Below are 23,218 nucleotides of genomic sequence, written 5' to 3'. Positions count from 1 at the left end.
TGGTGAATCTGTGGAATTCATTGCAACAGCCGACCATGGAGGCCAATTCAATGGATATTTTTAAGGCAGAGATTGATAGATTCTTGATCGGTACAGGTGTCAGGGGTTATGGGGAGAAGGCAGGAGAATGGGGTTGAGCGGGAAAGATAGATAATCCATAATTGGAAGGCAGAGTAGACTTCATGGGCCAAATGGCCAAATTCTGCTCCTAGAACTTGTGAACCTTTGACACTTGGTTGATGGGATGCTTAGAAGAAATAGTTGGAACTATAAAGAAGAATTCCACTTGGTGTGTAGTGAGCAGCATATCTCTGCTCTTCCATCTGGTTCATTCAGTGGCAACTCGACTTGAATTGAATCATCATCATAACAGTACCATTAACAAATTAAATTGGAAGCATGTCCATCCAATATTAAATATACATTAATTATTCAGACACAAGGTACTGTGGAAACTGGTTTACAAAGTGCTGGAGTAATTCAACAATTCAGGTAGCATCCCTGGAGAACATGAATAGATGATGTTTCAGGTCTGAACCCTTTGTCACCTATTTTTATGAAATTGTTATTTGAAAATCAAGCCAGTTGGTGAATGAGTATTCTAGAATATGTCTGTCAGGGTATGTTAATGGTCTAGGAGGGAACTGCAGATTCTGGTTTAAATCAAAGATAGACACAAAAAGCTGGAGTAACTCAGCAGGTTAGACAACATCTCTGGAGAAACCCTTCTTCAGACTGAGAGTCAGTGGAAATGGAAAGATTTTCCCTGTCGCTGAGTTACTCCAGCTTTTTAGTCTATCTATGGTGTGTTAATAGACAGGATACCATACTGCGGCCTTACGTTATAAACATATCCACACATATCAAAAAATAGACATATCAAAATCTAGTAATACTAAAGACTTTTAACGTTTCTGACTTGTGGCCATTGAAAAATATCAGCACGTTTAAACAGCTTGTTCACCATGTCACAAACTCCACAAACTATCTGGGCCAATTGATCCATGCTCATGTTTATAACACAGCAGAGCCTCCTCTCATTCCATTTACCCCTTGCCACCTTCCATCTGTATTCTATTTATTTGACCAAAAGATATGAATAAAAGCACTCCCTGTTTACTGATCTGGGTTGCTTTTATGCTGATCAGTTATTTATTTATTGATTTATTTATCTGCAGGTGCTTGATGAGGTATTGAAGACAGAACTACCTTTGGCATTACACACACTTTATGGCTCTCGCCTTGCAAAAAAATTTGAACTTGGACGAACTTATCTTATCATCAAACTTGCTGAAACTATAAAGCACATCCCACAGTCGGCTGGTGGTGTCTGTTTAAAAACAATGGGACAAGGGAATGCTCCAGGCAAGTTTACGATAGCTGATTACATCTCAAGGGAATTTTTCTAAATTAAATGTGTGGCAGGTGATCCCCGTTCAGGTACTGCACAGCACAAGTGGGATTCTGAGTTGCTCCATGCAGTCAACACCTGCTGGAAGTGTCTCCTGTTTGACCAGCTTGAGCACCTGGTCTCAGAGCTCCAGCACTGACTCGAGTATGTCGACCAGCAGGACTGAGAAGGAAGAGGAAGATTATAGCATCGAGGAGGATGGGGTGAGATAGAAGCTGGTAGTTGAAAGTGGAAGCTAGGCGCAAAGTGCTGGTGTAATCCCATGGGTGATGTTTTGGGTCTGGACAGAACTAGATCTGAAATGTCACCCATCCTTTTTCTCCATAGATGCTGCCTGACCCGCTGAGCTACTTCCGCATTTTGTGTCTAACTGCGGTATAAACCAGCATCTGCAGTTCCTTTCTACACAGGTGATGTGGAACCAGATGAAGTGGGGGAGGGTAAATATGTGCAATTGGTATCAGGTGAGGTGGATATTGGAAAGGTGATTAAAAGGAGTAGGTGAGAATTGGACGGGTGAGTGTACATGGGAGGAGAACGCCAGTGGATCCATCTTATCTGAAATTAGAAAATTAAAGGGTTTTCAATTTGTGCTTAGCCTTACCTTAGCCACGGAGAAGCCAGAGATGTGACAGCTTAATGTGGGAGTGAGAGGAAGAGTTAAATGAAATGCATTGGAATCTCCTGGTGGACATTGCGAAGAGTGCCTGTGAAATGGTCACCTACTTTATGTTTCATCTCTCTCATGTGGAGGAGGCCACGTCATTACTGACTAGAGTAGACCAAGAAGAGGTTGGAACAAAATATAAACAGGTTTCAATGATTTGTATCAATGAATGGAGGAAGAACATTTATGAGAGTACAAAAGCAATTATATTTATGAAAAGAAAATACAGGAACATTATGAATAGATCTACAAATCATGCAGCCCTCTACACATCTGTGGTCTCCTTCTCCCTCTCTCTCTCCCTCTCTCTCTCTCTCTCTCTCTCTCTCTCTCCCTCTCTCTCCCTCTCCCTCTCCCTCTCCCCTCCCTCTCTCTCTCCCTCCCCCTCCCCCTCCCTCCCCTCCCCCTCCCCCCCCCCTCCCCCTCTCCCCCCTCCCCCTCCCCCTCCCCCTCCCCCTCCCCCTCCCCCTCCCCCTCCCCCTCCCCCTCCCCCTCCCCCTCCCCCTCCCCCTCCCCCCCCCCCTCCCCCTCCCCCTCCCCCTCCCCCTCCCCCTCCCCCTCCCCCTCCCCCTCCCCCTCCCCTCCCCCTCCCCCTCCCCCTCCCCCTCCCCTCCCCCTCCCCCTCTCCCTCTCCCTCTCCCTCTCCCTCCACCTCCCCCTCCCCCCCTCTCCTCTCTTCCCCCTCTCTTCCACCCCCAAGGTGAAGTTGTACTCCAACCATGGGCAGAAAGGGGGACACATCCCCCCCATGTTTTGTTATCCGGATTTTAAAATTTGGTGAAAATAAATCTATTAAAAATCTCCGCTTACCGCAAGATAGTGGGGGTGGGACTGATGATCGAGGGCACTAATTAGATGAGAGAGACATTGGTCAGCAGGCAGTGGGGGGTGGGGGGGGGGGGGGTGGCGGGACATGATTCAGCGCGATGATTGGAGGAGGGAGGTGTCGGTCAGAGGCGGAAGTAGGGGGGTGGGACTGCGGATAGACCGCATTGATTGGAGGAGGGAGGCATCCTGGTGGAGCAAAGATCATAGAGCGGAGCTTGAATTGGCCCGTTCACGGGGGCTTTCATCGCTCGGCGCGGCTTAAAATCGGCCGCGGGATCTTCCACCGCCCCGCAGTCAAATTGCTGCGTCGAGGCGATCGAGGCTCCCATTGTTGAAGCCTCCGCCAGGCGATGATAGATCCTGTGGCCGGTGTTAAGCCGCGCGGGGCGATGAAAGACCTTGCGAACGGGCCGATTGAAGCTCCACGATTTGGGGCGGACAAGCTGCTGTTGCTGGAGTTCGGAGTCAGTCACCAACCAGTTCCGCTCCCATTGTTACCGTCCACAGGGCCCACGGCCGAAGCCTCCGAAGTCTCGCGCATGCGCATGTGTGTGGGCGCATGCGCACGCAACCACCAAGAAATTGTGTCACCCCCCATGTTTGATAGCGATTTCCGCCCCTGTCTCCAACAGTCAAAGCATGCACTGATATGATAATGTTATCTCTGAGAATAACAGGTGACTAGGTGTCAAAACTAGCTATCCTGCTTACTCGCTATCCTATCATACTTTGTATCATAATAGCATGAGTTACTTGTCTTATATCAGGCACCGAGTTAGTCTTGGATGACTCTAGGAAGACAAAAGCTTATCTTAGTAACCTTGCAAGTGGCCCCATGATTTACTACTAGCCTAAGCATTCTTCTAAAATGTCTACTTGTTTTCCTAAGCAGGGATTGAAATGTGGTGTTGCTCATTTAGCTGGCAACTCCATTTTTAAACCCACACATTACAGAGGTGAACATGTATCTCTGCCTTACTTGGAAGGGTTGTTTAGTCTCTAGATGGTGGTGAGTAAGGAGGTATAGTGACACACCTAGGCTAGAATTCTATTCCTTGGCATGCAGAAGAATAAGGGCTGATCTTATAGAGGTGTACAAATCATGAGAGGAATACATCGGGTAGATGCAGAGTCTCTTGCCCTGAGCATGGGAATCAAGAACCAGAGGACATAGATTTAAGGTGAGAGGAGGGAAAGAATTAATAGGAATCAAGGGTAACTTTTTCACACAAAGGGTGGTGGGTGTAAGGAACGTGCTGCCGGAGTTGTAGGATAATTTAAGAAGTATTTGGACAGGTACATGGATAGGACAGGTTTAGAGGGATGTGGGCCACTGTGGATGTCTATGTTGGCCGGTGTGGGTAAGTTGGGTGAAGGGCCTGTTTCCATGCTGTAAGACTCTACGACTCTATGATCTTCTACGTTTGCAGACAAAGTGACAAGGGTCAAGGAGGGTGGGTAGGAGAGGATGAGCAAACCAGCCAAGTACAAAAATAGTAATCCCTGCAGAATGCAGAAAGGGTAAAATGTGACTGCTTTTGGGGTCAGACTGGATCTGGTGGAAATGAAGCTGGTGGAAATGGCAGAGGATGATGTATGGAAGCGGAGGCGAGTGGGCAGAAAGCTGAGAACCAAGGGAACTTCATCACTGTTTTGTCTGAGAAGGTGGGGTTGGAGTTTATGGAGAGGGAGCAGATTGTGGGAAGTGAAGAAAAAGAGGCTTGGTGTCTGTATCGATGCCATGTTTCTGGAAGGAGATTTCAGAAAACTGAGACTAGAAAGCCTCATCTTGAGAACAGATAGGGTGAAGGTACAGAAAATGAAGAAAAACGATAATATCATTGCAGCAGATCGGGTAGGAGAAAGAATGGTTGAAGTGACTGTTAGCATTGTTGCGTTTATAGAGGATGCCGATGCCAAGCATTTCTCAGGGATGGAGTCAGAAAGATGTAGCAAAGGAACTAAAGAGATAGTCTAGACAAATGTGAAGCGAGGATGGAGGTTTGTAGTAGCGATGATTCTTTTGACAAATTCTGCAAGGATGTTGGAAGTGCCTCCATGCAGTTGTTGATGTAGGCTATGAACAAGGACTGTTAGTAGTGGAGATCGTAATGGGCCCTTGTTCCAGAAAGCAACAGAGGGCTCAAAAATAGGGGTTAGAGATGTATTGAAACTAGAAATCCATGATGAGTCAAGATGAGTCATATTGGACCAGGTAGCTGGAAATTATCAAAATAGTGGAGGATCTGAGATATGTGGGAAGGGTCCAGACAAGGTGAAACAGGATGGCGTCCAGGTATAAAGGAACTCTCTATGGAGCAACAGCAGGTAGAAATAATGGTTTTAGCAAGATGAGGGGTGACCTCATTGAAACTTACTGCATTGTGAAAGGCTTGGATCGAGTGAACGTGGAGAGGATATTTTCACTAGTGGGGGAGTCTAGGACCAAAGGCCATACCATCAGAATAAAAGGACATACCTTTTGAAAGATGAGGAGTAATTTCCTTAGTCAGCGGATGGTAAATCTGTGGAATCCAAAGACATACAGGTGTGAGGGTTAATTGGCTTGGTGTATGTATAAATTGTCCTTAGTGTGTGTAGGGTAGTGTTAATGTGTGGGGATCGCAAGTCGTCACGGACTCGGTGGGCCGAAGGCCTGTTTCTGCACTCCATCTCCAAACCAAACTAAATCTAAATTTAGTAGACCTCCTAAAAGCATAATCTCACTCTGATGAGGATTAAATTTAATCTGCCAATGCTCCACCCAATTTACAAATTGGTCAATATTGTTCTGTAATCTTTCACCATCCTCTCTGTCACCAACTCTGCCAATTTTCAGCCACCTGCAAACTTACTCATTATACACCAGACGTTCACAACGCATTCAACAAACAATAAGGCAACGCTGATCCCTGATTTCACCGTAGGTCAAAAGATCTCCAATCACAAAACAATTCCTGCCATCATCTTTTGCCTCCTTTTACCAAGCCAATTTTGGATGCATTTTGCCAACTTGTTTTGGATTCATGGGCTGTAATCATTTGGACCAGTCATCCATTTGGGACCTTGCCAAAAGACTTGCTGAAATAGCACAATAATCAACACACCTCATATTTCCCACATCCTATTCCGCATACATCCAGTACCACTCACATTTGCTACTGCCCTCATGACTCCTTTGACTGTGAATATAGACTTCAGATTCCAGTCATTTGAAGAATTCACACCATTTTACTGGCTTAGGCAGATAGAGTTATCATGCCATCGAGTCATACAGCATGGAAACAGGCCCTTCAGCCCAACCTGCCCACACCACCCAACATGGCCCAGCTACACTAGTCCCACCTGCCTTGGCTCATATCCCTCCAAACCTGTCCTATCCATGTACCTGTCTAAAACATGTATAAACATCATTAATTATCATTTTGGCATATCCCACTAGTCATGGTAAAACCTTGATTTAGCTTGCAAACAATTTCTTATTATAATGGATAATGTTTTATTGCTGTTCATGTAAAGGTTTATTTTGTTGTGTATTTTTAGTAAACTTGCTCTGCTCCAAATTGCAGGTGAAAGAGTCTTAGACCTGGATAATGAGGATGTGACAGTCATTACTCATTTAACGAATGTACACGGTGCCACAAAACAATGTCCAACCGAAGAGACACGTGACCTTTATTCCCTGCAAGGCCACCTTAATTTACCCCAGCTCAAGGTAATTCTCTCTTTAAATGGTGAATTTCAAGAGCAGCAGCATGTTAGTTTTTTTCTACTTTTTTTGTTTTTTTAGATGTCTCAATGTGTGTTTTTAATGATTCTTTGTGTGTCTTGTGTGGGGGGTTATGTGGGGGGGGGGGGGGGTTAAGGGGGAAACCGCTTCGGTCGCCTCCTCCACGGAGAGGCGACTTTTTCCATGTCGTCTCCCCCGTGGCTTAACATCGAGGATCGGTGCGGCCTTTCCCGGAGATGCGCCAGGGGCTTCAGCCGCGGGCGCAGCGAGGACTCTTTTGTCGCGGGCGGGCGAGCCCTCACCGGGGGTCACCGGGGGGGAGCACTCCGTGCGCTGGCCTGCGGCAGCCTGAAGCCGTGGTCTGCGGAGCTCCAGCTGGCGCGGCATCCGGAGCCTGGGATCGCTCGTTGCGGACCCCGGAGGAGAAGAGCTCCGACCGCCGGCCCGTGGCCTTCTTCTACTGCGGGTGCGGCGGGGACTTACCATCCGGAGCGTGATCCCTCACCGGGGATCCCTGGAGAGGAGCTCCGGCTGCCGGCCCTGCGGTCTGCGGTGCTTCTGGCTGCGGCACGGCGGGGACTTTAGATCTTCGACCACCGGCCTGCGGCCCACACCATCTTACCCACCACCGATGTCAGGCTAACTGGTCCATAATTTTCTCTCTCCCTTCTTTTCTTAAAAAGTGGGATAACATTAGCTACCCTCCAATCCACAGGAACTGATCCTGGATATGTAGAACATTGGAAAATGATCACCAATGCTCCCATGATTTCTTGAGCCACCTACTTAAGTACCCTTTAGACCATCAGGCCCTGGGTATTCATCAGCCTTCAGTCCCATCAGTTTACCCAACACCATTTCCGTCAGTTCCTCCTTCACCCTAGATCCTCTGGCCATTAGTACGTCAGGGAGATTGTTTGTGTCTTCCTTAGCGGCGACAGATCCAAAGTACCTGTTCAATTCATCTGCCATTTCCTTGTTCCCCATAATAAATTCACCTTTTTCAGTCTTCAAGGGTCCAACTTTGGCCTTAACTAATTTTTTCCTCGTCACATACCTAAAGAAGCTCTTACTATCCTCCTTTATATTCTTGGCTAGCTTACCTTCGTACCTCATCTTTTCTCCCCATATTGCCTTTTTAGTTATCTTCTATTGCTCTTTAAACGTTTCCCAATCCTCTTGCTCGCTGCTCATCTTTGCTGTGTTATACTTCTCTTTTATCTTTACACTTTTCTTGACCTCTTCTCAGCCACGGTCGCCTCTTACTCCCCTTAAAGGCCTGTCTCACAAGCATGCGACCTGCATGCGGCAAGCGCGACCTAAAGGGCCGGTCCCACCACCATGCGCCTGCATGCGGCAAGCGCGACCTAAAGTGATCGCTTGAGCCATACGGCCTCACGGGGCTGGTCCCACTTCGATCGCCGGAGCCGTATGGAGTTTAGCGGAGCTGGTCCCGACATCCCGCGGGTCTCCGAAAAACTGACCGTGTTTAAAAATTCCGCGTGGCAACGGCCTTCTGGCCCACAGCCGCCTCGACGCCATGTCACTCACTCGACCTCCGCGCGGCTCCCGCTTCTGGTATGGTCGCGCTTGCCGCATGCCGTACGGCTCAAGCGACCACGTTAGGCCGCGTTTGCCACATGTAGGCGCATGCTGCAGGGACCGGCCCTTTAGGTCGCGCTTGCCGCATGCAGGTCGCATGCTCGTGGGACAGGCCCTTTAGAATCTTCCTCTTTGGAATGAACTGATCCTGCACCTTCTGTATTGTTCACAGAAATACCTGCCATTGTTGTTCCTCTGTCATCCCTGCTAGGGTCTCCTTCGAGTCAACTTTGGTCAGCTCCTCCCTCATGCCTCCGTAGTCCCCTTTGCTCAACTGTAATACTGACACTTTCGATTTTCCCCTCTCCCACTCAAATTAGAGATGAAAATTTATCATATTATGGCCACTAACTTTAACGGCTTCTTTACCTTGAGTTCCCTTATCAAATCCGGTTCATTACACAACACTAAATCCAGAATTGCCTTCTCCCTGGAAGACTCCAATACAAGCTGCTCTAAGAATCCATCACGGAGGCACTCCACAAACTACCTTTCATGGGGTCCAGTACCAACCTGATTTTCCTTTTCTAACTGCATGTTGAAATCTCCCATGCTGACTCTAAATCTCCTGATGTCATCCCTCGCAAGGGACTGAATTTCATTCCTCACCAATAGAGCTACACCTGCCCACCTGCCTGTCTTTTCGATAGGATGTATACCCCTGAATATTCAGTTCCCAGCCCTGGTCCTCTTGCAGCTATGAATCTGTAATTCTCACATCATACTTGCCAATTTCTAACTGAGCCTCAAGCTGTGGTCTTGGCCATTACATAGAAACATAGAAAATAGGTGCAGGAGGAGGCAATTCGCCCCTTTGAGCCAGCACCGCTATTCATTGTGATCATGGCTGATCGTCCCCTATCAATAACCCGTGCCTGCCTTCTCCCCATATCCATTCACTAGCCCCTAGAGCTCTACCTAACTCTCTCTTAAATCCATCCAGTGATTTGGCCTCCACTGCCCTCTGTGGCAGGGAATTCCATAAATTCACAACACTCTGGGTGAAAACGTTTTTTCTCACCTCAATCTTAAATGACCTCCCCTTTATTCTGAGACTGTGGCCCCTAATTCTGGACTCGCTCAACATTGGGAACATTTTTCCTGCATCTAGCTTGTCTAGTCCTTTTATAATTTTATATGTTTCTGTAAGATATCCCCTCATCCTTCTAAACTCCAGTGAATACAAGCCTAGTCTTTTCAATCTTTCCTCATATTACCTGGGAATGAACCTCGCGGTTCATCTATGGTTTCCGGTTAGGGAATGCTCTGATTGTCTTCTTTGGCGCGCATTCTTCTATGCACTTAAAGCCCTGTCCCACGAGTTCATTCCAAGAGCTCTCCCGAGTTTAAAAAAAAATCAAACTCGTGGTAAGCACGGAGAATGAACGTAGCGGGTACGTTGGAGCTCGGGGACGTCTCTTAGCGGCTCGTAACGCTAACGGCAGGTACTCGGGAAAACTCGCTAACAGCAGGTAAGCACGGGAAGACTCGTGAAGATTTTTCAACATGTTGAAAAATGTCCACGAGAGCCCCGAGTACCGACGTGTGGCCATTACCGTAAATCTCCGAGTTCGAGTCAGGGCAAACTAGGGAGAACTCTTGGAATGAACTCGTACCATGGGACAGGGCTTTTACGGATGAAGTCTGTCATGGCAGTGATGTACTCATTCAGGTTGGCAGCAGATTCCGTGAATATGGACCAGTCCACTGACTCAAAGCAGTCGTATAGGAAATGCAAACCAACACCAAACAACTTTCTTAACCGGATTCTCTCGCTTCAGTTTCTGTTTGTAGGCAGGGAGTCAGATTTCCCAAAATGTGCTCCGGGCAATGGAGCAGTTGGCACTTTTTATGGACGTGCAGTGGTCAAGGGTTTCTGGCTCCTGGTGGTACAAGAGATATGTCAATAATATTTTGGTACTACCATATATAAACCATATAACAATTACAGCACGGAAACAGGCCATCTCGACCCTTCTAGTCCGTGCCGAACACGTATTCTCCCCTAGTCCCATATACCTGCGCTCAGACCATAACCCTCCATTCCTTTCCCGTCCATATAACTATCCAATTTATTTTTAAATGATAAAAACGAACCTGCCTCCACCACCTTCACTGGAAGCTCATTCCACACAGCCACCACTCTCTGAGTAAAGAAGTTCCCCCTCATGTTACCCCTAAACTTCTGTCCCTTAATTCTCAAGTCATGTCCCCTTGTTTGAATCTTCCCTACTCTCAGTGGGAAAAGCTTATCCACGTCAACTCTGTCTCTCCCTCTCATCATTTTAAAGACCTCTATCAAGTCCCCCCTTAGCCTTCTGCGCTCCATAAAATAAAGCCCTAACTTGTTCAACCTTTCTCTGTAACTTAGTTGCTGAAACCCAGGCAACATTCTAGTAAATCTCCTCTGTACTCTCTCTATTTTGTTGACATCCTTCCTATAATTAGGCGACCAAAATTGTACACCATACTCCAGAAATGGCCTCACCAATGCCTTGTACAATTTTAACATTACATCCCAACTTCTATACTCAGTGTTCTGATTTATAAAGGCCAGCACACCAAAAGCTTTCTTTACCACCCTATCTACATGAGATTCCACTTTCAGGGAACTGTGCACAGTTATTCCCAGATCCCTCTGTTCACCTGCACTCTTCAATTCCCTACCATTTATCATGTACGTCCTATTTTGATTTGTCCTGCTAAGATGTAGCACCTCACACTTATCAGCATTAAACGCCATCTGCCATCTTTCACCCCACTCTTCCAACTGGCATAAATCTCTCTGTAGACTTTGAAAATCTACTTCATTATCCACAACCCCACCTATCTTAGTATCATCTGCATACTTACTAATCCAATTTACCACACCATCATCCAGATCATTGATGTACATGACAAACAACAGTGGACCCAACACAGATCCCTGTGGCACCCCACTAGTCACTGGCCTTCAACCTGACAAACAACCATCCACCATTACTCTCTGGCATCTCCCATTCAGCCACTGTTGAATCCATCTTGTTACTCCACCATTAATACCCAACAATTGAACCTTCTTAAGCAACCTTCCGTGAGGACCCTTGTCAAAGGCCTTACTGAAGTCCATATATACAACATCCACTGCTTTACCCTCATCAATTTCCCGAGTAACCTCTTCAAAAAATTCAAGAAGATTAGTCAAACATGACCTTCCAGGCACAAATCCATGTTGACTGTTCCTAATCAGACCCTGTTTATCCAGATGCTTATATATATTATCTCTAAGTATCCTTTCCATTAATTTGCCCACCACTGACGTCAAACTAACAGGTCTATAATTGCTAGGTTTACTCTTAGACCCCTTTTTAAACAATGGAACAACATGCGCAGTACGCCAATCCTCCGGCACTATTCCCATTTCTAATGACATTTGAAATATTTCTGTCATAGCCCCTGCTATTTCTACACTAACTTTCCTCAATGTCCTAGGGAATATCCTGTCCGGACCTGGAGACCTATCCACTTTTATATTTTTCAAAAGTGTCAGTGCTTCCTCTTCTTTGAATCTCATAGTTTCCATAGCTACTCTACTTGTTTCCCTTACCTCACATAATTCAATATCCTTCTCCTTGGTGAATACCGAAGAAAAGAAATTGTTCAATATCTCCCCCATCTCTTTTGGCTCTGCAGATAGCTGTCCACTCTGACTCTCTAATGGACCATTTTATCCCTCGTTATCCTTTTGCTATTAATATAGCTGTAGAAACCCTTTGGATTTACTTTCACCTTACTTGCCAAAGCAACCTCAAGGTTGGTTTGATTAAAGTCCCTGGCTACAATGACCAGTGTCTCACTGCTATTAGTATATCAGTTCATTCAGAGCCAGCATGTGGAAGGATGTCAGCTGCTGTTAAGATACTTTAGCTTAGAAATACAGTACGGAAACAGGCCCTTCAGCACACCGACCAGCGATCCCCGTACACTAATGTTTACTTACACACACACTGGGGACAATTTACCATTATACCAAGCCAATTAACACACAAACCTCTACTCCGGGAGTGCGGAAGGAAGCCAGTGATCCCAGAGAAAACTCACATTGGTCACAGGGAGAACGTACAAACTCCATACAGACAAGTACCCATAATCAGGATTGAACCCGGGTCTTTGGCGCTATAAGACAGCAACTCTCCCGCTGCACCCCAAACTGAGGTGAGGGGAGATGAATTCCCACAGCAGGTAATAGGAACAGCACTTCACTGTTAGATTTACCAGGTCTGGGGAGCATGATCTCATGAGGTATTGATTAAGAAGCAAACCCTTTCACCTCTACCCTTACCTGAAGATGTCGTGCTGTTCATCCGCTGAAGGGAGAAGTCCTCGGGTTAAATGGCACAGTCAGGTATATCAGTGGTAAGTCATGTCTCTGTGAAGCTGAGCGCACAGCAGTCTCCAAGGTACAGTGCATTCAGAAAGTATTTGGACCATTACACTTTTTCCACATTTTGTTACGTTACAGCCTTATTTTAAAATGGATTAAAAAAATTTTTTATCACCAATCTACACACAATACCCCAGAATGAAGAAGCGAAAACTGGTGGTTAGAAGTTTTTGCAAAGTAATTTAAAAAAATTAACTGAAATATCACATTTACAAAAGTATTCAGACTCTTTGCTATGACACTCAACATTGAGCTTAGGTTCATCCTGTTTCCAATGATTATCCTTGGCATGTTTCTACAACTTGATTATAGTCCACCAGTGATAAATTAAATTGATTAGACATGATTTGGAAATCTGTCTATATAAGGTCCCGCTGTTGGCAGTGCATATCAGAGGGTATAAAACAATTTCTGCAGCTTTGTTGGTCCCAAAGAGCAAAGTGGCCTCCGTCATTCTTAAATGGAAAAACTCTTCATAGAGCTGGCCGCCCGGCCAAACTGAGCAATCAGGGGAGAAGGGCCTCAGTCAGGGAGGTGACCAAGAACCTGATGGTCACTCTGACAGAGCTCCAGAGTTCCTCTGTGGAGATGAGAGAACTTTCCAGAAGGCCAACCACATCTGTAGCACTCCACCAATCAGGCCCTTATGGTAGTGTGTTCAGAAGGAAGTTACTCCTCAGTAAAAGGCACATGACAGCCCGCTTGGAGTTTGCCAAAAGGCATGAGGAACAAGATTCTCTGATCTGATGAAATCAAGATTGAACTCTGGCCTGAATGCCAAACATCATGTCTGCAGAAACCAGGCACCGCTCATCACCTGCCAATACCATACCTACAGTGAAGCATGGTGGTGGCAGCATCATGCTGTGGAGCTGTTTCTCAGTGGCAGGAGACAGAGAGATCTTTGATGAAAACCTGCTTCAGAGCGTTCTGGCCCTCAGACTGGGGTGGAGGTTCACCTTCCAACAGGACAATGACCCTAAGCACACAGCCAAGACAATGTAGGAGTGGCTTCGTGACAAGTCTGTGAATAGCCTAGAGTGGCCCAGACAGAGCCCGGACTTGAACCCGATCGAACATCTCTGGAGGGACTTGAAAATTGCTGTGCATCGATGCTTCCCATCCAACCTGACAGAGCTTGAGAGGATCTGCAGAGAAGAATGGGAGAAATTACCCAAATACATGTGTGCCAGGCTTGTAGCATCATACCCATATAACCATATAACCATATAACAATTACAGCACGGAAACAGGCCATCTCGACCCTTCTAGTCCGTGCCGAACACATAATCTCCCCTAGTCCCATATACCTGCGCTCATACCATAACCCTCCATTCCTTTCCCATCCATATAACTATCCAATTTATTTTTAAATGATAAAAATGAACCTGCCTCCACCACCTTCACTGGAAGCTCATTCCACACAGCTACCACTCTCTGAGTAAAGAAGTTCCCCCTCATGTTACCCCTAAACTTCAGTCCCTTAATTCTCAAGTCATGTCCCCTTGTTTGAATCTTCCCTACTCTCAGTGGGAAAAGCTTTTCCACGTCAACTCTGTCTATCCCTCTCATCATTTTAAAAACCTCTATCAAGTCCCCCCTTAACCTTCTGCGCTCCAAAGAATAAAGCCCTAACTTGTTCAACCTTTCTCTGTAACTTAGTTGCTGAAACCCAGGCAACATTCTAGTAAATCTCCTCTGTACTCTCTCTATTTTGTTGACATCCTTCCTATAATTAGGCGACCAAAATTGTACACCATACTCCAGAATTGGCCTCACCAATGCCTTGTACAATTTTAACATTACATCCCAACTTCTATACTCAATGCTCTGATTTATAAAGGCCAGCACACCAAAAGCTTTCTTTACCACCCTATCTACATGAGATTCCACTTTCAGGGAACTGTGCACAGTTATTCCCAGATCCCTCTGTTCACCTACATTCTTCAATTCCCTACCATTTACCATGTACGTCCTATTTTGATTTGTCCTGCCAAGGTGTAGCACCTCACACTTATCAGCATTAAACTCCATCTGCCATCTTTCAGCCCACTCTTCCAACTGGCATAAATCTCTCTGTAGACTTTGAAACTCTACTTCATTACCCGCAACCCCACCTATCTTAGTATCATCTGCATACTTACTAATCCAATTTACCACGCCATCGTCCAGATCATTGATGTACATGACAAACAACAGTGGACCCAACACAGATCCCTGTGGCACCCCACTCGTCACTGGCCTCCAACCTGACAAACAACCATCCACCATTACTCTCTGGCATCTCCCTTTCAGCCACTGTTGAATCCATCTTGCTACTCCACCATTAATACCCAACCATTGAACCTTCTTAACCAACCTTCCATGAGGAACCTTGTCAAAGGCCTTACTGAAGTCCATATACACAACATCCACTGCTTTACCCTCATCAATTTCCCGAGTAACATCTTCAAAAAATTCAAGAAGATTAGTTAAACATGACCTTCCAGGCACAAATCCATGTTGACTGTTCCTAATCAGACCCTGTTTATCCAGATGCTTATATATATTATCTCTAAGTATTCTTTCCATTAATTTGCCCACCACTGACGTCAAACTAACAGGTCTATAATTGCTAGGTTTACTCTTAGACCCAAGAAGACTTGAGGCTGTAATCGCTGCCAAAGGTGCCTCAACAAACTACTGAGTAAAGGGTCTGAATACTTATGTAAATGTGAAATTTCAGTTATTTCTTTTTAATTACTTAGCAAATATTTTTAAGTAGCTGTTTTCACTTTTTTATTATGGGGTATTGTGTGTAGATTGATGATAAAAACATAAATTAATCTTAATTTTAGAATAAGGCTGTAACCTAACAAAATGTACAAAAAAGTTAAAGGGTCTGAATACTTTCTGAATGCACTGTGGATAGACACAAAATGCTGGAATTACTCAGCGGGTCAGGCAGCATCTCGAGAGAAAGAATAGGTGACGTTTCGTGTCGAGACCCTTCTTCAGTCTCTGAGGTAGGTTAGTCTGGCTTTAAGTTCATCAGGAATGTTCTTTATAGCCTGCACATTAGCCAGTAATTTACTGGGATGGAGGGACTTGTAACCACGTTGTTTCAGTCTCACCTGCAGCCTAGTGCTTTCCCCTAATTTCTCCACTAGGTGGCAGCACTTCGGTCCCGTGAGTCACTCCTTGGCATTAGCCGCTCCGTGAGAGACAAGGTGACCATATCCTGCTCCAATGATCTTGTGTTCTTCAATCTGCTCTTGTCATCGTGATAGTTGAGATAATTGAATTTGCCTAATCAGATAAAATAGTTTATGACTTTAATAACTGATTCTTTTCTACTGCAGGATGCAATCTTGAAAGAGGCACAAAATAAGTTGAATGTTTTAATTGACGCTTTGAAAGACAAATTTAATTGTGAATTTGTCAACCTTCCTCCTCTGGCTCTGGAGATGGTCATTGATGCCAAACTTCAGTCTGCAGCAATAGCTTTCCAAAGATTGCAACTGGCCTTCAGGTAAATGAATACTTTGAGTTTCAAAGTAAAAGAAATACTGACACTTTTGAAAAATATAAAAGTGGATAAGTCTCCAGGTCCTGACAGGATATTCCCTAGGACATTGAAGGAAGTTAGTGTAGAAATAGCCGGGGCTATGACAGAAATATTTCAAATGTCATTAGAAACGGGAATAGTCCCCGAGGATTGGCGTACTGCGCATGTTGTTCCATTGTTTAAAAAGGGTTCTAAGAGTAAACCTAGCAATTATAGGCCTGTTAGTTTGACTTCAGTGGTGGGTAAATTAATGGAAAAGATACTTAGAGATAATATATATAAGCATCTGGATAAACAGGGTCTGATTAGGAACAGTCAGCATGGATTTGTGCCTGGAAGGTCATGTTTGACTACACTTCTTGAATTTTTTGAAGAGGTTACTAGGGAAATTGACGAGGGTAAAGCAGTGGATGTTGTCTATATGGACTTTTGTAAGGCCTTTGACAAGGTTCCTCATGGAAGGTTGGTTAAGAAGGTTCAACTGTTGGGTATAAATGCAGGAGTAGCAAGATGGATTCAACAGTGGCTGAATGGGAGAAGCCAGAGCGTAATGGTGGATGGCTGTTTGTCGGGTTGGAGGCAGGTGACTAGTGGGGTGCCTCAGGGATCGGTGTTGGGTCCTTTGTTGTTTGTCATGTACATCAATGATCTGGATGAAGGTGTGGTAAATTGGATTAGTAAGTATGCAGATGATACCAAGATAGGGGGTGTTGTGGATAATGAAGAGGATTTCCAAAGTCTACAGAGTGATTTAGGCCATTTGGAAAAATTGGCTGAAAGATGACAGATGGAGTTTAATGCTGATCAATGTGAGGTGCTACACCTTGGCAGGACAAATCAAAATAGGACGTACATGGTAAATGGTAGGGAATTGAAGAATACAGTTGAACAGAGGGATCTGGGAACAACCGTGCATAGTTCCTTGAAGGTGGAATCTCATATAGATAGGGTGGTAAAGAAAGCTTTTGGTATGCTAGCCTTTATAAATCAGAGCATTGAGTATAGAAGCTGGGATGTAATGTTAAAATTGTACAAGGCATTGGTGAGACCAAATCTGGACTATGGTGTACAATTTTGGTCGCCCAATTATAGGAAGGATGTCAACAAAATAGAGAGAGTACAGAGGAGATTTACTAGAATGTTGCCTGGGTTTCAACAACTAAGTTACAGAGAAAGGTTGAATAAGTTAGGTCTTTATTCTCTGGAGCGCAGAAGGTTAAGGGGGGACGATAGAGGTCTTTAAGATGATGAGAGGGATAGACAGAGTTGATATGGACAAGCTTTTCCCTTTGAGAATAGGGAAGATTCAAACAAGAGGACATGACTTCAGAATTAAGGGACAGAAGTTTAGGGGTAACATGAGGGGGAACTTCTTTACTCAGAGAGTGGTAGCGGTGTGGAATGAGCTTCCAGTGGAAGTGGTGGAGGCAGGTTCATTGGTATCATTTAAAAATAAATTGGATAGGCATATGGATGAGAAGGGAATGGAGGGTTATGATATGAGTGCAGGCAGGTGGGACTAAGGGAAAAAAGTTGTTCGGCACGGACTTGTAGGGCCGAGATGGCCTGTTTCCGTGCTGTAATTGTTATATGGTTATATGGTTAAATCTAATATTGTTGTGTTTTTATAACACTGCTGACAACAAAAACATTTTTGATTTACCTTTGCTGTTGCTAAATAACACCACACAAAACATAAGACAGTGTAAGACAGTGACAAAGGACAAGACATCCCAAAGGACGAGGGAGTTAGATGTGGTCCTTATGGCTAAGGGGATCAGTGGGTATGGAGAGAAGGCAGGTACGGGATACTGAGTTGGATGATCAGCCATGATCACATTGAATGGCGGTGCAGGCTCGAAGGGCCGAATGGCCTACTCCTGCACCTAATTTCTATGTTTCTATGTTTCTAAGACATTAATGCAAAAATGCAATTATACAGCAAGTTCATGGAAGTGCAAGGGATGCTCCACAGTGCTTCTTTCTTCAGGTATTCCACAAAGACCGCTCCCTCCGTAACTCCCTTGTCAATTCTTCCCTTACCACCCGCACCACCCCTGCCCCGGGCACTTTTCCTTGCAACCGCAGGAGATGCTACACTTGTCCCTTTACCTCCCCCCTCGACTCCATTCAAGGACCCAAGCAGTCGTTCCAGGTGCGACAGAGGTTCACTGCACCTCCTCCAACCTCATCTATTGCATCCGCTGCTCTAGATGTCAGCTGATCTACATCGGTGAGACCAAGCATAGGCTTGGCGATCGTTTCGTCGAACACCTCCGCTCGATCCATATTAACCAACCTGATCTCCCTGTGGCTCAGCACTTCAACTCCCCCTCCCATTCTGAATCCGACCTTTCTGTTCTGGGCCTCCTCCATGGCCAGAGTGAGGACCACCTCATATTCTGCTTGGGCAGTCTGCATCCCAGTGGCCTGAACATTGACATCTCCAATTTCCGGTACCCCTTGCTGTCTCCTCACCTTCCCAGCTCTCCCTCAGCCCTCTGGCTCCTCCTCTTCCTTTCTTCTCCCCCCCCCCCCTTCTCCCCACCCTGCATCAGTCTGAAGAAGGGTTTCAGCCCGAAAAGTTGCCTATTTCCTTCGCTCCATAAATGCTGCAGCACCCGCTGACTTTCTCCAGCACTTCTTCGATTTTCCAGCATCTGCAGTTCCTTCTTGAACTCTCCACATTCACTCTATTCAGGCCTTATAAAGGGGCTGTCCCACTGCGGCGACCTAATTGGCGAGTTTAGAAGTGTTTGCCCTCGACTCATACTCGCAGCATGGTTGACACGAGGTCCTAGGAGGTCTTTGTAACTCTCCTTCATGCTCGAGAGTGGTCCCCGCGTACTCGAGGCCTCAGCTAGGTCACGGCGCATTTTTCAACATGCAGAAAATGCCCGCGAGTAATAAAAGGTCACCATGGAAAAAATCGATATTTTTTTCTCGTAGGTTTAGTCGAAGTAGGTCGTGGTAGGTCGGCATGTTATTCGTAGGTAATCGAGGGTAGTCGAAGGTAATCGAAGGTAGGTGTAGATAGTTTTCAACATGGTCGAAGGGAGGTCGAAGGGAGGTCGAAGGGAGGTCGAAGGGAGGTCAAAGCAGATCGAAGGAGGTCGTCTTCACTCTCCACTATTCGGTGTTCAATATTCCCGAAACTAATCGAAGCTGGTCTTCAACATAGTCGAAGGAGGTCTGCTACATTGTCGAAGGAGGTCTTCAACATGACAATTTTTCAAACTCTCCTAAGCTCTTCTAAACTCGCCAATTAGGTCGCCCAAGTGGGACAGCCCCTTTACTAACTTTAAAGGCTGCCAATAAAGTGGGATTGATATTCTTATGTAACCCACATGTGATAATGTTCTTCTTTTTACAGCGCAGCCATTGGTTTATCTGCAGTTCAGCTCTTGCAAAGAACCAGAATCTTGAAACATCGGCAAGAGCATAAAAGAAGTTCAACCCCAGCCCTTAAAAGTGCATTTAAAAGTACTGTGAGTACAATAACAAATTATGCAAACTTGCGCAACAAACCTCTTTTAAACAATATGCCACAGTCAGATGCAGTTTAGTTTTAGATTAGTTTAGATATACGGGCTGGAAATAGGCCCTTCAGCCCACCAAATCCACTCCGATCAGCAATTACCCGCATACTAGTTCGATCCCACACACCAGGGACAATTTACAGAAGCTAAGTAACCTACAACCCTGCATTCTTTGGAATGTGCGAGAAAACCGAAGCACCCGGCGAAAACCCAGATCTTATTTATATATGCGTATGCCAAGTTGTGAACTGTTAACTGTCTTTTAGTGAGGAAGGGGGGATAGGGTGGCAGGAGGGGACTGGTTCAATATCAGCCAGGGTTCAGTGGAAGGGAGGTGGAGGAAAAAGTAAGGGGGGGGGGTGGGAGTGTTTGGGGAGAGAGAAAGAGGAGGGGGAAGGGAGATGTTTGTAGAAGTTTGTCCTGCCCCTGTTACTTTCCAATTTTCTCCCCTCTCCACACTATCAGTCTGAAGAAGGATCCTGACCCGAAACATCACATATCCATGTTCTGCAAAGATACTGCCTGACACTCGCTGAGTTACTCCAGCAATTTGTATCTTTTAGTCAGGAAAACCATAATCTTTGCTCTGTCTACAGGGGCTGTGGTGTAGTATACCAGAATGGCTGTAAAGATCTCGCCTTGATGGCACATCCCATATGTCTTGTTATTTGCTGGCCCCAACACTGAAGGCTCTGTTTCTCATTGTCCAACACATTTGGATTTCACTCCCACCAAAGCTGCAGTGACTGGCATCTAGCATTCTGAGATCAGTTGCATTAGACTTTTTCTAGAATTGGAGTTGTACAAGAGTATGTCCTTTCAGTTCGTTTTTTATTACCGTCTAGGTCAAAATAACGTCCCATTATGCCCATTTTACAGTAAATTACATACTCTTCGAAGGTTTAACGTCAAAGTTACAACTGTACAAACTTTCAGGAAACCAACTTGTCAACTATCTTTCCCATTCCCATTCAGACCTTTCTATCCTTGACCCCCTCCACTGCCAGTGAAGCCACTATCAAACTAGAACAGCACTTCATATTCTACCTGGGTAGCCTCCAACCCAATTCCCAATGGTATGAACATTGAATTTCCCAATTTCAATTAATACTCCACTACCCTACCTTCCTTGCCACCCCTTATGCCCCCCCCTAAGGATGTGCACACATTTCTACTCCCACCTGCCTTATCCTATTCCTTTTCCATCCACCTTCAGCATATCTCAGAGTACCCCATTTTGTTTTTATCCACTTTCTTTTCTCTCTCTCCTGTCCCCTTCCTCCCATATCTCTCCCTCTGACTTTACATTGAATTATTTTTCTGTCCTTATTTGACTTTCTTTTATCTTCATATATAGCTTTTGTCACTACCTTCTCCAGTCTATAACCTGTAACCACCTATCACTTAAGATAGACATAAAATGTTGGAGTAACTCTGCGGGTCAGACAACATCTGTGGAGAAAAGGAATAGGTAAACACTGTGAGCTCTGCATTTTCCGATAGCTTTGTTCGGAATGCTGCCACCCAACACTGCTTTACCACTGCTTTTCTCTCCAGATAATATGCTTCTTCATGCAGCTGTCTGCATTTGACATAATGGCTGCTGTCTGCTAATTAAAATGTGCATTCGACTGCTTCATATTAGCAACCTTATCAAAAAATTGCGGTGATATCAATAAGGAATAAAAACATTGAAATCCTGGTGGGGATGCTTTTAATTCACATTTGGTTCATGACTTAGCGCATTGTTTGCTACTTGCGTGACAGTGAATGGACAGAGTTGGTTGCACAGTTTTGCGCCAGGTTTGTTTATTAGTACAGAAATAAGCATCATAGAGCATAGTACATTCAGCTCCGGAACAGGCCTTTTGGCCCACAATGTCTGTGCCGAACATAATGCCAAGATAAACCAATCTCATCTGCTTTCACATGGTCCATATCTCTTCATTCCTATGCTTTTCCAGAAGAACTCTAGAGCACTTCGCAACATTGCTTCATCCAAACATTTTATAGCACCATTTTTCTGTCCTTGGAAGAGGACTGGGCTTGGAGTCATAGAATCATAGACGGGTGTCACGGTGGCGTAGCAGTAGGCTAATGCCTTACAACGCCAGAGACCTGGGTTTGATCCTGACTATGGGTGCTTGACTGCACAGTTTTTCTATGTTCTCCTCCTCCCCCACGCATGTCCTCCTTTGTTTCTTCCCTCGACAGAGGCATTCTCACTTCCATGTGTCTGTCCTCGTCCATCGGCCGGCGCCCCCATCGACTGCCGCACCAACCTCTTCACTATCACTGCCAGGTTCTCTCCGGACGCCTGCGTGGCGCCGACACAGACCCCAGTCGCATAGCTCCATTGACTCTCAGCACGTGGGCTCCACCTCGGCCATGGGCTCCAACCCATATAACCATATAACAATTACAGCACGGAAACAGGCCATCTCGGCCCTTCTAGTCCATGCCGAACACGTATTCTCCCCTAGTCCCATATACCTGCGCTCAGACCATAACCCTCCATTCCTTTCCCGACCATTGCAGTCAGAAACAGGTGAGTTGATCACGGGGAACAAGGATATGGCGGACCAATTGAATAACTACTTTGGTTCCGTCTTCACTAAGGAAGACATAAATAATCTGCCGGAAATAGCAGGGGACCACGGGTCAAAGGAGTTGGAGGAATTGAGTGAAATCCAGGTTAGCCGGGAAGTGGTGTTGGGTAAATTAAATGGATTAAAGGCCGATAAATCCCCAGGGCCAGATAAGCTGCATCCCAGAGTACTTAAGGAAGTAGCTCCAGAAATAGTGGATGCATTAGTAATAATCTTTCAAAACTCTTTAGATTCTGGAGTAGTTCCTGAGGATTGGCGGGTAGCAAACGTAACCCCACTTTTTAAGAAAGGAGGGAGAGAGAAAACGGGGAATTACAGACCAGTTAGTCTAACATCGGTAGTGGGGAAACTGCTAGAGTCAGTTATTAAAGATGGGATAGCAGCACATTTGGAAAGTGGTGAAATCATTGGACAAAGTCAGCATGGATTTACAAAAGGTAAATCATGTCTGACGAATCTTATAGAATTTTTCGAGGATGTAACTAGTAGCGTGGATAGGGGAGAACCAGTGGATGTGGTGTATCTGGACTTCCAGAAGGTTTTCGACAAGGTCCCACATAAGAGATTAGTTTACAAACTTAAAGCACACGGCATTGGGGGTTCAGTATTGATGTGAATAGAGAACTGGCTGGCAAACAGGAAGCAAAGAGTAGGAGTAAACGGGTCCTTTTCACAATGGCAGGCAGTGACTAGTGGGGTACCGCAAGGCTCAGTGCTGGGACCCCAGCTATTTACAATATATATTAATGATCTGGATGAGGGAATTGAAGGCAATATCTCCAAGTTTGCGGATGACACTAAGCTGGGGGGCAGTGTTAGCTGTGAGGAGGATGCTAGGAGACTGCAAGGTGACTTGGATAGG

At 45.5% G+C, this 23,218-nt stretch overlaps 1 protein-coding gene across 1 annotated transcript in view; it reads left to right on the top strand.

Moving 5' to 3' along the window:
- cfap54 (cilia and flagella associated protein 54) overlaps positions 1-23,218 on the top strand; it is a 343,797-nt gene that overhangs the window by 180,548 nt on the left and 140,031 nt on the right. Inside the window, exons 34-39 of the mRNA XM_033039312.1 lie at positions 1,179-1,365; positions 3,414-3,453; positions 4,455-4,571; positions 6,450-6,621; positions 16,003-16,172; positions 19,582-19,696. Of these exons, the coding sequence (XP_032895203.1) occupies positions 1,179-1,365; positions 3,414-3,453; positions 4,455-4,571; positions 6,450-6,621; positions 16,003-16,172; positions 19,582-19,696 (801 nt within the window). The remainder of the gene's footprint in view (positions 1-1,178; positions 1,366-3,413; positions 3,454-4,454; positions 4,572-6,449; positions 6,622-16,002; positions 16,173-19,581; positions 19,697-23,218) is intronic.

This window comes from Amblyraja radiata, chromosome 21, assembly GCF_010909765.2.
Source record: "Amblyraja radiata isolate CabotCenter1 chromosome 21, sAmbRad1.1.pri, whole genome shotgun sequence".
Classification (NCBI taxonomy): domain Eukaryota; kingdom Metazoa; phylum Chordata; class Chondrichthyes; order Rajiformes; family Rajidae; genus Amblyraja; species Amblyraja radiata.
The sequence above is the reverse complement of the archived record's forward strand: the minus strand, read 5'-3'. Positions and strand labels throughout refer to the sequence as shown.